The 13,341-nt window shown below is 42.4% G+C and overlaps 1 protein-coding gene across 1 annotated transcript; it reads right to left on the bottom strand.

Moving 5' to 3' along the window:
• Window positions 1-232: 232 nt before the first annotated feature.
• On the bottom strand, window positions 233-13,138 carry LOC147218443 (clustered mitochondria protein homolog). Its single transcript, XM_086173918.1, has 29 exons — window positions 13,009-13,138; window positions 12,753-12,905; window positions 11,236-11,345; window positions 10,783-10,954; window positions 9,592-9,729; window positions 9,361-9,515; window positions 9,120-9,274; window positions 8,912-9,034; window positions 8,691-8,823; window positions 8,504-8,596; window positions 8,255-8,421; window positions 7,140-7,319; window positions 6,622-7,035; window positions 6,465-6,538; window positions 6,260-6,364; window positions 6,085-6,185; window positions 5,179-5,331; window positions 5,010-5,072; window positions 4,690-4,922; window positions 4,093-4,177; window positions 3,842-3,995; window positions 3,579-3,718; window positions 2,185-2,265; window positions 1,878-2,003; window positions 1,676-1,785; window positions 1,481-1,574; window positions 1,271-1,396; window positions 1,095-1,168; window positions 233-1,008 (listed from the first exon to the last, which is right to left on the bottom strand). Exons 2-29 carry the CDS (start codon window positions 12,799-12,801, stop codon window positions 417-419), a joined length of 4,200 nt encoding a protein of 1,399 aa, XP_086030044.1. The 5' UTR covers window positions 12,802-12,905; window positions 13,009-13,138; the 3' UTR covers window positions 233-416.
• Between the last annotated feature and the right edge of the window lie 203 nt (window positions 13,139-13,341).

Below are 13,341 nucleotides of genomic sequence, written 5' to 3'. Positions count from 1 at the left end.
TAAAAGAAGTTGTACTATGATGGACCAAAGTTTTTATAAAACTGGTTTGATATGAATGATAAAATCTTTTCATATAATCTCTGTCCCATGTAGCTGACGAATGGCTATGATAAGTTTTGTAATTTAACTGGTTACTTTTTATATGTTTTGGTTGTCTGCAGCCACACTTCTGAACAAATACATGATAGATACATCTATATTTACTGTGTCAAAAACCAAGTCCATTGCAAACTAAAGGCACAACAGTAGAAACTTTATTGTTGAAAAGACAGCACTCGTGTTTACAGCCATCCCAGCATCCCACTTAATAATACTCCTCGTCCCACAGATTTTTTTAATCAATATTCTGCTTCATGTCCATATGACGGAAAACTGCCTTTTTTTTTTACAGTGCATGCTTCTGGTTTGACAGGTTTTCACACATCAGCTGTTCCGTTGAGGACCACCTCTACTCCGTTGACCGCTGTTCCTTTGTCTCCTGTTCCATGAGCTTTTGTTGGTTTTGAGACAATATCTGCCCAGGTTCCTTTCTTCTGAGGAACCGATGGGCTGCCAGTGATTTCCAAAGCTCCGTTTATTGCACCGTTTACCCCATTTAACCCAGACTTAATTTTACCCATTGATTTCACCACCTCAGCGACGCCATTGTGCTCGCAAGCCCCTTCTGCAGTCTGACCGTTTTCTATCTTAGCCACTACGCCTGAATCTGTACTCTCTCTACATTCACCGTTTTCTTCATTTGCTTCTGTGCCCTCCTCATGTCCTGGCTCCACTGCATGACAGTTAGCTGAAGCTACAGTGTTTACTCCGTTCTCCTGCTGGCTTTTAATTGTATTCTGTCCTGTTTGGCTTCTTCCGTTTTCAACTTCCCCCCCACATCCTGTTGCTTTCTCTCCTCCCTCCGTAATCTCTGGGGCGAAGAGTTCCTCATCAAATTTGTTGGCCAGCTCTCTCGCCACCGCTGCCTTGAGCTCCTTGTGTCTCTGCTTGTACTCTTGGAACTTGTCGCTGTGAAAACAATAAATTCTTGAGGAATTTGTGCAAAAATATATATAGGATCAAGCAGTAAACATGCCAGTGTAGCTTTACGGTACCTTTGAGCAATTCGTCTGATCCCAGTAATCAGCCCCAGTTGCTCCACAATGGTGTCCGATGTGGGAGTTACACACTGCAGATGAACAGGACATAGGACATCTTGTTTGTTTTTTTTCTTTCATTATGTAAAAACAAAATATGCTGTTCAAAAACAGGAAACAATCAGTGGTCACACCTCCACCATTTGTTCAACGGTCTCAGCTCCCGCTTGTCGAAGCGAACGCTCTACTCGCACCGCCTGCTTGGTAATAGTGCCCAGAAACTCTGCGCTGCAAAGTGTCTGAGGGTGACCCTCCCCAAACTGGAGAAGAAAAACAGTACGATCCCGTAAAGAAAAAGAAATCTATTTCCATTGATGGCCATGCCTAGAATCAAACACACTGACCATGGTGTTAAATGCATTGAGGGCCTCTTTCTCGTGGGTCATTGCGTTCCGGTAGTCACCTTTGCCACACATCCACTGGGACAACAGATGCTGACTGCACAAGTGAAGTGAGAGGGGGAAAAAAAAAACAGTGATGACATCTGAAGGTTAGACAAGATGAAAACAAAACACGAGAGGCCGAGATCTTTATCTCACTTGATAGCTGTGTACAGATTTGTGGGGCCGAAGAAAGAAGTGTTGATTCTGAGGGCATTCTTAAGGAACTGCTCCGCTCGGTCTCCTGTCATCATCAGCCCAAGGCAGCTCTGCAAGCAGACAAGTGTCGAGAATGGCATTTAAAAAAAGAAAAAAAAGGCTTCGATTTTAATATTTCAAACTTTAAAGCGATTCAACCTACGTCCAACGTGGCGATATAGGGATGGTCTTCTCCATGAATGGTAAGAGCTAGCAGGCGAGCTCTGAACAGACACTTGAGGGCCAGGTTGTTCTCCCCTCCAGCATGCACATATATAGCTAAGAAGACCTGCATATAACAGAGTGGATCACCCTCTGACGGCATGACAAGTTTATTTTGTACAAGTATTTAATAACATGTCTATCTGTGGATGAGTAGTAGCAACACAACCAACCTCTGACTCGCAAAAGGATGGTTAACAAACAAGTGAAAGGAAAAAGGGGAAAATGTTTTTTTTCCCCGCACTCACATATTGCTGAATCGTAATGGGATGATCGTAGCCGAGCACCCTCTCGCCGATGACTACGGTTTTCAGTTGGACGCTGCGAGCCTACGATCAGCCATTTGGGTAAATGGGAAAATAATAATTTCAATATGCTGCAAACATTGAGGAAGAGATTATTTTCACATGAGAAAGGAATTACTGGTATGGTCGTGAGACTGATCTCAAGTGGGGTATGAAGTATGATAAAAACACAAATTTACTTTTGATTACTGCAAATAAATAAGTATTCGTCCACGAGGTTAGAAAGTTGCGTGTGAAACTAAATTTTGCGGATATTGAAACCAAAACCTTTTACGATCAAAAGTGGCTTATGTAGCTCCATGAGGGGGAGAATAGTAAATCAAGACTTTGACTTTTTCTTTCGTGTTATTGTCTGTTAACATAGTACAGGGGTACAGCAATAATTTGAAGATTATGGGGATCTTGTTAGGTCTGAATAAAACGTGTTAAAATATTTTTGTCACTCATAAAAAGCGACTGCACGCGCCAGGATGACGGCACACAGAGAGGATGGCATTTTTGGTTTGCTGATGATGGCTATATTAAGTTTGGCTTTTTTTTTCATAAACACAAGGACTCAAATAGAATTTTGCTTAAAAGTAACCTTCAACCCAACATCTTTTTTTTTAATGTTATGTTGCATGCAGAAATGTAATTTTGTTTTCTCTGCAGTTGTTCACTGATTTAAAAAAATGCAACACACATTTTGTTTATAGGTAGCATAATGGCAAAAAATAACGTTATACACTGTATTGATTCATTTTAAAATGCAAAAGGGTTGTGTGGCTCCCTGCGTTTTCTTTACTGTGGGGAAACTCGTCCAAATGGCTCTTTTGAGTGGTAAAAGTTGTCGACCCTTGACATACAGGTAGTTATGTTGCATTTAATCAATTTTTTTCATGATCAATGAATTAACTTTCTAAAGAAAAATATATTTTTTTTTAATTAAATGTTTTTAATCAAAAGAAAAATTCTTCAATAGCAATCTGTTTACAACTTAAGATTAGCCATGAGGCATTATGTAGTGTAAGACAAAAGAACTTATTCTATCCAACTGCCATCAGACTCTTAAACAGCTGACACTTTGCATGCAGCACTGCACATGTAACTACTGCCATTTAAACAACACTAATTCTTGCACCTGTACTTTGTGAGTGGCACACCAAGCTGCACTCAATGTTTTACTTGCACTGCCAACACTGTTCATATTTATAACAACGTTTACCTATTTATTGTCAATACATATCCAAATGCACTGTAGACAGCAAAGTCAGAATTTCAATGTACAGGGAAACATGTTTCCACACTGTACATATGATGGTAAACACTTTGAATCTTGAATGTGGTAATATCCCTACCTCAGCAATCTTCCCTTGCAGGAATGCCACCTTTGCCAACAGGCTGTTACAATGACAAGCCAGAGGGTGCAGATCATCACACACTCTGCTAAACAAGTAAGCTGCTTCCTTGAGGCGTTCGTGGGCCTGCTCCAGCAGACCTGCATTTGAGGAAAAAACGGTTGTTTTGGATCTAAACCTCAGTTGGAATGAGTCACTCGTGCATGCAAGTACTTGAAAAAGAGATACAGTATCATGTTATTAATACAGGTTTATTGACCCACCTTTCGCAAGGGAGTTCTGCGCAGCTAAATATGCTTTCGTTGCGTCCACAATCGGTGTGTGTATGTGCTTTACAATAGGGAATATGTTGAGGATATCGTCAGGACCAATGGGAGCTTTACTTTGGCTGTCCAGGAAGTAGTCTCTTAGTCTCAACTGGTGTTAAAAAGAGCAAAAACAAAAATGCACTTTATTATCATTGGAAGATCACTTGGTTACATAAGTTGTTGTTTTTTTTTTTTTGTTAATATACCTGGACTCCAGTCTTTAAACAGAACTCTCTCAGCAGGGAAATCTTTTGAATGCCGTACCGCTCAACCAGTTGGTTTAGTCCAGATCTTTCACAGAGATAAAAAGAAAGATAAAAAACTTGTTATAACCTTGGCACAGTAACACTGCATTGGAAACAAACAGGTAAAGGATCATCTATCTGACAGACAGGTGCTGAAATCCAAAAACGTCTGATGATGGAGTGTGTTTAAAAAACAAATGCATTGTTAGACATCTGAAAATGGGGAGTTGCAGTATTTACATGGGTCTGCTCTTGCATATATATTAATGAATTTAGAAGATGAATAACGAATCCATATTGAATCATTGTCTTTTTTTTTTAACATACATTTATTTATGTCTAAATGCTTCCTTGCATGTGTATTCTAATTGTTTGCCATGAGTGTGTGAGTGTGTCTGTTTGCACATCTCCGTCTGCACTTGTGTGTCATCCATAATTGTCTTCTCCTTTTTAAGGGTAGAAGGTGAAATGTTGATCAAGAGTCTCGACTGAGTCTGCAACCATTCTGATACAAATGAAAAATATTCAAATACATAAACTGAAAGGCTATGGCTTTACCCAAGACTGTCGGTGACGTTGTATGTTTCAGTAGCATCCTGGCACGCCAGGTTCCACAGCTCGGAGCCAGTGAGCGTGCTCCACGGCGTGCTTTCAGAAACTCCAGGCCCCCGGCCTCGCCGCCTGGACCTCTTTTTGCTGTCCTCTCCCACGGGGGAGGATGTGAAGTTGCCGACCAATAAGCAGCAAAGGAAGTGACTGACAGCTGCCGCAAGACAAGGTACATCCACGCCCTGCGAAGACAATTTCGCAAGCTGCAGCTCACACATACGAACCTGCTCCTATTTCGCCATTCACCGAGATCCACAAGTGCAAATTACCTGAAGGAAACTGTTGAACACTCTCCTTGCCGAGCGGATGAAAACTTCACTTATGACCAATCTCTGAGGAGGGAAAATGTAAAGGGGAATCAGCCGAAGAGAGCAACACTTAAGGAAGAGGTTACAACCTCAGGACTGATTAAATTGTGATTAAGCATTTGAAACACACAATTATATGCCTAAGTTGCTCTTTGTGCTTTGACTGATGAATTGCTTTGATCACATGGCCCAGATAGCGAAGGTTAATGCCTCTCTGGTGTAGTGCCTTTTTTAGCGTAGCTCCGTCCATTGGTACATCGTTGTTTTGCAAGCAATACTCCACCTGCAAACACAAAAAACAAATTATTATGAATGCATAAGTAGGCATACATTATGAAATCACAGTGGTGGGCGGTCAAGGCCTGCAAGGCTTTCTCTGCTGGCCTAAAAAAAATTTCAAAATCAAAGAAATCTCCCTGGAAGCCAGCAGAATCAGATTCACGAACAATCTTGCAAAAAACAAGAATCAATGAAACGGTCGCTTCGACCGATCAGATTTTGCGTTGTGACACCACAGGCTTCTAGAAGGTTACAGTAACGTCAGCCTGTCACACACCCTTTGATTGGCTAGTCAGAGAATACTAGCCAGAGCCAGCAGGCTGCATGTGTTGATGTGTTTTCAAAAAAAGCTTGACATTGTCAAGAAAAGTCAGGCAAGTCCACAGCTAGCAAGCCTGTTACAGCGAGGAAAGGATTTGTCCGTCACTTTCAGTCCACAAACTACGAGCGTTACCTCTGGCTCACAGGCTCTGAGGAACACCGCAAATTGTATTGTAATCGGAGTGCTTGTTATTTGCCACTGATGGAGATGGTGTTTGGAGCCACACTGGGTTTGTGAATTTAACTTGCCTGGCAGCAACGAGACACATTTCTGCTTGATAAGATGTTTTTTATAGCCATAAAAGTTATTGAGGGGTAGATTGATAAATGGAGCACCACTAAAGGCTTGTAAGTGAAACGTACAGCCAAGCACTGCGTAATCAATAGGCTTCAGGTAGATGAGCCAACATGTCACGTAAACAACTTGTAAACTTACAAAATTCGGTATCTGGTGGGTGATTATGAAAGCTGCAGCTTCCCTTAGTAACCTCTCCTGCAACTTTGTAGACTCATTCTCAGTTGGAGGGAACACCACCCCTAAGAACAAACAAGAGGACTATTATATGGTGGTGATTCAGGCTTGACACTATGTGAGTACTTTCTCTTGGTACCTGGAGAAAGGACGTTGGGGTTCAGCCGCATCTCGAAGATGATCTCGCTTAAAGAGCCCACCTCTTTGCATGCTACCCTGACTGCATCCGTGGCTCGGGAATCACCTGCAAATCCAAGACAAATGCGCAGGTGGAGGGTAAAGAATTTGTCAGAAATGGGTTGTAGCGACTGTCGTCGAGTGAGATCCGACGTAACGCTTCTTACAAGCTGTCGCGCATTCTTCGAAGCCGCCATTCTCATCAAGTATCTCCTTCACACGTGATGTGAACTGATTGTGTCTAAAAGAAAGATCAATCCTTAACTTCATGAAGAAGAAGAATCATTCCATGTAAATTGTATTTTGTATTACAACAAAACTCACTTATGCTGGATGAAGGCCTGTATCAACTCCTGTCTTAGTCGACAGAGGCTGTGAGGAAAACACTGCGGGGGCTCAGAGTCCGAGTGATGGTTTGTCTCCAAACCGTCTTGCTTCTTTTCTTCGTTGCCTTCATTTCTCCCCTCCTCTTCAGTTAACGTCTTGCTCGCTACCTCAGGACAGTAATTGGCATCAGTCGGGAAACTCCTGAACACGTCCAATAGGTAGAACCTGCCGTCGGCTCCCAGCAGTCCCTGAGCATCCACCGATGTGAACATCGGCACCTTGTGACCACTGGGCGCCACGACGACGTGTCTCTGGATGGAGAGAGCTTTGGCGGATTGAGCCAAGAACTCAAGCAGCTTTCTGCGATGAGGTGACTCCTGGGGTCCAGCATTCACACCATAGAGCAGACCTCTGAAAAATGCCCCAAAAAAAGGGTTATGTGCTGCTATTTATGAACGGAGTAAATGTGTAACAAATACAACAATGTGTAAATATTCATGTTCGACAGAACGTACCTCAAACCAGCTGGGTTTTCCTGGTCCTGTTCCGAGCCTTCCAAGCCAGGAGCCAAACCTTGGGCTGACAGGCGCATCCCCCTGTAGTTGACGATCGCCGTCGGTAACGTTCGCAGCCCATTCTGCTCCTCCAGATCGCTGTAAGCCTGGACTCCTTTGAGCTCCAACCTTTGAGCAGCCCTGCGAGTGGGAAACGCGGGAAATACGATCATTTTTTCCACTCTCGAGGTAAAACGAAACTGTCCTATTAGACATGTATTGACTAAGCAAATTCCTAAACCCCATTTAAGTAATTTCACATTTTGTCATTCGTCTAAACTGCTTGGATCTACTTCTTATTCAAGGCTGTGCAAATCTATGTAAGATGTTCTTCAGGAATTCAGCAGCAATTTCCCAGAACCAATGCCCGCCAGTGTAGAAAAACACATTATTATGGTTTAGTCACGGACCGCAATTTCTTTTTTTCTTGGCTGTGTGAGCTAATTTTGACAGACCTGGCCGATGTGCACCCTCCAAAACACCCGCAAAGATCAATCACTAGAACCCAACATGTTCTCACTGTCAAACCTGCATCACATATCCATGTGTTGGACACCACTTTCACGTCGTTTTTCGACTAATCTGGAGAAGCGTCTATTTTCCGCTGCAGCTTCAGTGGAGGAACACGATTTTTCATTTAAAAAAAAAAAAAAAGATGCGGGAAATAGAAACTCTGCTTTAATTTTGATTAGATGCAGATGTAGATTCGGCGCTCCATGGTACGTCAGGACAAAACAACCAGAGCCTCAGTCCATGTGATCCAAGGGATTTCCCTCCTTTGTGTCACATTCTGAGAATTTTGGGAACTTTTCAAATTTTAATCCAATATCTGCAAAACAACTCTCCCATTTACATAACAAGCTATCGTGACTTAGACCAGTGCCCAACTCCAGTGGTTATATTCAGAAACTCCCCTCAGTCCATTCGAACTGAAAAGGCCTCACGAATGAGAGGTGAAACGTCTTCAAAGCGAGAAAGTTAAGTCCGGTTGCCACGAGGAGAAGATTTTGACAAAAATCGACCATGACCTGGACGACTGAGAACCTCCAGAGATATTTTTGGTGGTTTCTTCTCACCTGCGGCCCCTATCTCCACCAAACACAGCACTCGCTGCACCCTGGCTCATAAAAAGTCCACCCCACAAGAAAGCCGGGTCCTCTGCGCTTCCATTTGCCGGCTCCACAAAACCGTCGACCACGTTCTCCGCTCCCTGCATCACAGCCCTGACAAACGCACCGTTGACCTGGTGAGATAGTAATAAGATGCCGCTGATAGATCCGGGTAAAATGCAGAAAGTTATCATGAGGCTGTCGTCTTTTGGTTACCTTCAGCATAGCCCTGTCTCTGCGCAGCCTTTCTTCCAGACTGGTTTGCGGTAGATCTCTGGCCGACTGCAACTCCTCGTTCCAGTCGGGAGCCTGAAATTGACGCGTGCAGGGAGCGCGGAGTACAATGCAAACTTAACACTATGTCGAACATGTCAACAAACAACCAATCTGTGCGGTGAACTACCTGTGTTGCCGAATGCTCATCCACACCAAGCCTGTTGAAGCTGTTTTTGTTGGCACGGGAAACACAGGGCGGCCCCAGCCAGCACAGAGTGTGGTAAGGAGTAGGCAGTGCTTCTATTGGAGGTAAATTAAGCCTGAAATAAAAACAGAAATTCTTATTAAAACCAACTCCATCCGCAGTACTGAATCAGTAACACCAGCTATATGAATACTAAAATATACCTGTTTTTGAGAGAAGTGAATGATTGCTTGAAGGCAGGGCTCATGTGACAGAGCAAGTCAGTGAAGCAGTGGCAGACAGGGGAGGACTGTGCAGGACGGGGATCGAACACCTCTTCTGTAGATCTGAGGTGATTTGGAGACGATAAAAGCTCATGTTAAAATCAAGCTTCCCATGTGAATAGCATTCCTTCAAACATGACTTCTTTACCTGTTGACGAAGAAACCCTTTGGACAAGATGTGATGTCAAACCGCTGCCCCTCCATCGTCACAGCGGTGATGTACTGGAAATCTCCCTGTAGCTTCCTGTGCCCCGGGGGTGGGTTCCAACAGCTAAGGGACAGGTCCCTCAGGCAGCTCGGGACCTGACAATGCAAACATTTAGGTTCCAAATTGTAACGGGGACATGGGCGGATCAAATGTTTGCGATTGCGGGCGTTTCCCTGCGTACCTCTGGCTGGGAGCTTTGTGGAAGCAGGGCCATCAGCGGTCTCTCAGCAGAACCGGGGAGAAGGTAGTCAGGGGGAGCTATGTCCTGGTTGACTGACTCTGACTTTGTGCTGCTTAAAGAGCGTTTTAAGCTTTTTCCATTGGCTAGGGTAGAATCTGCAGAGATAGCTCGGTAAGAAATTCTGTCTCGTCGTCATTGAGTCTCTTGCAATTTGCGTGTGTGTGAACACACCTGGGGTTTGTGTGAGCGTAAGTGTTTCCAGTACGCTCGGTGAGCGACCTTCTCTCAGTGCATCTTGAGGTCCAGATGTCCTCAGAAGCTCCAAAATACGAGCCAGATGAACTCTAGCTGCATGAGCAGTGTAAGGCTCTGGAAAGGAACAAGATATTTTTCGAGTTATACCCATTTGTTAGAGCTCAGCTGTCGAACAGACAGATACAGGAAATCTTTCGTAATGCTGCGCCATAACCCTGCACAATAATACATTTTAATCATTAACCACACTGATTTTACATTGCCACATTGCCCATTGCATTTATTTCCTCCTGAATATGAGGTAAATATGTATAGACATTTTTAGATCATTATTGTATATTTTATTTTATCTTATCACTGTCTGTTGTTTATATTTTATGCAGCTGCTGCCATATCATTTTCCAATCCTGGGATCCATAAAGTACATCTCACCTAATCTTTATGAAAATGTTAAAAGGGTCAAGATACTATAAGGCATTTTAAATGATTGTTTAATCAGACTTTGTCTCTTCATATAAAATTATTTATGTATTTCATATTTTACAATAAGTGCAGACATCACTTGCATGCATGTAGCAAAAATACAATGTTTTAGCAGACTACATGGGATATATATTAGTTTTACTTTTTCACAATTAAAACAGAAACACCGCTGTTGCTTGAATTATCCCCGTATTCTCTGAGACTTAAAACCGCGTGGCTATGACACTGAGGAGCCTGATATTTGCACCGAGGTGAGAGAGACTTCGTATGCGTGTGAAAATGAAAGAGCGTGACGGTTGCGATGCAGTGTTTTCAATCCCAACCCTTACTAGTGCCACAGTCTGCTGACAGTGAAATAGTACAAGGATGTCTCATGTAACACTCATTGCCACAAATACACTAAGTATGAGTGCAAACTAAGAGTGCAAATAGTACTGTAAATATAAATCAAAAGTAACATGGGAAAGGCTGGTGTTTAAAACTGTGTCTTTTTTTTTAATGGCCAGATTTCTGTCTTTTGCAAATATGAAAATAATTTAATGCATGTGATAACCCTCACCCTTAAAAAAATAGTATTTGGAAAATATTATTTTTCAATATGAAAATTGGCAACAAAAGCTTGGTCCGGTAACCAAATAAAGGAAAAAATACATATAAGCATGCAAAAAGAAAAAAAAATCCCACCTTCAACCAAACGGAGGACGGCTCCAGGTTTAAGACCCTTGATGCTTTGCATTTCTGCAAGAGGGTCCAAAATTGTTCCATTTAGTGTCAGCATGAGGTTGGAGCGTGGACAAATCTCATCTCTTGATAGCAAAGTCATCATTGCATCTTGAACGAGCCAGAATCCATGAATCTATGTGGAATTGTGACAGCAGACATTTAAAATTAACTCATATTTCAAAACTGTGTAACTACGGACTGGAGATTTTGTAATGCAAGTTATGAAAAAACACAGTAACACACACATTATTTTGCAACAATTACAATAACTATAAATACAGTGTAACTAAGAGGTGGTACTCATATTTGACATCAGTGAAGATTGATATAAAAATCTTAGAATGTTGAAAAAAAATAACTGAGGGGAAAAACTGAATTATTTATTTTAATTTTTTTAAAAATTTTTTTTTTTACCTGCATTTCAAACGGCTCAACCCCTGCTCCCTGGACTTTGACGGGAAATGATGAGTCATCATTTCGCTTGATATCGACGGGATCCTTTCCATCCATCTGACTATAAACATCTGTTTGGGGCAGAAATTGGCAAGTCAGAATCTACTGTGGGTGATTCCAATGACAAGACTGAGACGGTTTCCCTGCCTTATGCTCATTTCTGGCTACCTACAAACCTGAGAAGGACCCAAACTACTATGTAAAACCAATTTACAAAAGCATGTGTCACAACTTTGAATGTTCAAAATTGTCTGATTTGTTCTCGCTGCCTGATCAATAAAGGTCACACTTATCCCGAAAAGGATGAGAAGAATGTGTGACTGAAGAGAACACTGCGGGGTGGAGGACAATTCAAGAATCACAAAACTCTCAAGGAAAGGGCCAGATGGGGTGTGTCTTTTTTTTTTTTAAATGCATGCATGCACACACACACACACACACACACACACACACACTCACACATTTAAAATCCAGTGGCAGAGCAGGACCTGGCATGTTCCTTAACCTGCAGTGTGACTAAACCTGTTGAATATGCCCACTGGCCCTCACTATGTCTCAGGGTGAAAGGAAAAAGCCACACCCAGCGATGGCATGTGAAAACAGCAGAATGCGAAAACACGGATGGACAAAAAATCTGCAGCTTGGCAGCAGAAGGGGGTTGATTTGCACACCCTTCCTCTTGCACCCTGCAAGGACTGCATGTCAGGGAGGATATACAGTACACTTAAAGTGAGGCACAGCTATTCATGTCAGATTGGAAAACTGCTTTGCCACAGGAAAGCACCCCTCCTCCCCAAAAAAAAAAAAAAAAAAAAAAAATCAGCATCTTTGTTAGTGATTGGCTGGAAGAAGGTTCCACCTCTCTCCAAGTTTTGGAGCACATCACCATTTCTTCTCTGCAGGAGGCGTAAACCTTGTTACTACAGTTCAAACAAGAGAAGAGTTGTTCTAGGACTGACAAGTTTACTTTCACTGATGACAGAGAGGGAGGGTTTGTGTCAATAACCAAACATACAGGTAGAATCCCTCGATATTCTGGTCTGAAATTAAAAAAACAAAAAAAACAAATACACAACATTTAGTGCATCCAATAGTTCTGCTGTGCAGGTTGGGGTCTGAACATCCTCATTGAAATCTCACCTGGAAACAGGCCAGGTCATTCTTAAATTCAACACACTCGGCCCTATAAGGGAGTGGCAAGGATTGAACTAGTTGACTAGTTGAGAGACCGGCAATCTTCTAAGTTATAAACAGTGTGCCTTGCGGTATTTTTCAAAGGAAGTTTGGTTACAGAACAGGGAAGAAGGCGCAGATTTATTAGGTTGGAGTAACTTTACGATCACGTGTACTTTTCACCGACTTTCTCGTTTTCCCAAGGAATGATCGCGCAAGGTTTTCGAAAGTTTTATATCAATTAAAAAAAATGTAAATAAATGAGAGGAAGAGGAGAGACAGCGGGTGCTGCAGGGATTTCTCACCAGCCTTGGAATGAGCTCTTCCTCCTCCTCTTCTTACTTTCTCTTTCATGTCTGCTCCGTGAAATTCCCTTCTTTGTGTTTCTTCTTTCTCTTTCCCCGATAGTTGCTTTTCCTTCTTTTCCTCCTTCAGTGCGTCCGGACAGTTTGCAAGTCCTGCGGAGCAAATGCGTGAATGCAAATGGCTGTCTTGTGTAGCCCCCTTGTACTTGGCAAACTCTACTTATTTGTTCTCCCAGTGTTTAAAAAAAACACTCACATACACGCCACACCCTCCTGTTGCTCCACAGTTGCCGCTTACAACCCCTGTGTGTGTGTGTGTATGTGTGTGTATAACACTTTTGCTGGACTGGGTGTGGCTACTCGTTTTAGTTCTTCTCATACTTTCATGTTTCATTCCATAAACCACACTTAAGTCCAGCAAGACAAAATAGGCATTGTGTTACCATTTGCTTTTTACCACTAGTTTCGCCAATAAACTCGGGGGTCGCAAAATAAATGACTATTTATTGTTATTTTAATAAAAGCAGAAGAACTTTTTTGGATGCTTCCTGTGCACTTCTCAATATTTGTACTCACGAAAGTGAAGTAA

Source organism: Fistularia commersonii, chromosome 26 (assembly GCF_037954325.1).
Source record: "Fistularia commersonii isolate RoL2024-O1a breed Wild chromosome 26, RoL_Fcom_v1.0, whole genome shotgun sequence".
Lineage (NCBI taxonomy): Eukaryota > Metazoa > Chordata > Actinopteri > Syngnathiformes > Fistulariidae > Fistularia > Fistularia commersonii.
This window is presented reverse-complemented; position numbering and strand designations above follow the sequence as displayed.

What these genes read in the sequence shown, in the direction of transcription:
- LOC147218443 (XM_086173918.1), bottom strand. Translation starts at nt 12,801, where the DNA reads ATGAAAGAGAAAGTAAGAAGAGGAGGAGGAAGAGCTCATTCCAAGGCT. An exon ending in GGTGGAGATAGGGGCCGCAG is followed by an intron (nt 7,320 to 8,254) that starts GTGAGAAGAAAC and finishes TCCCACTCGCAG; the next exon opens with GGCTGCTCAAAGGTTGGAGC. An exon ending in TGCAAGGGAAGATTGCTGAG is followed by an intron (nt 2,266 to 3,578) that starts GTAGGGATATTA and finishes GGCTGATCGTAG; the next exon opens with GCTCGCAGCGTCCAACTGAA.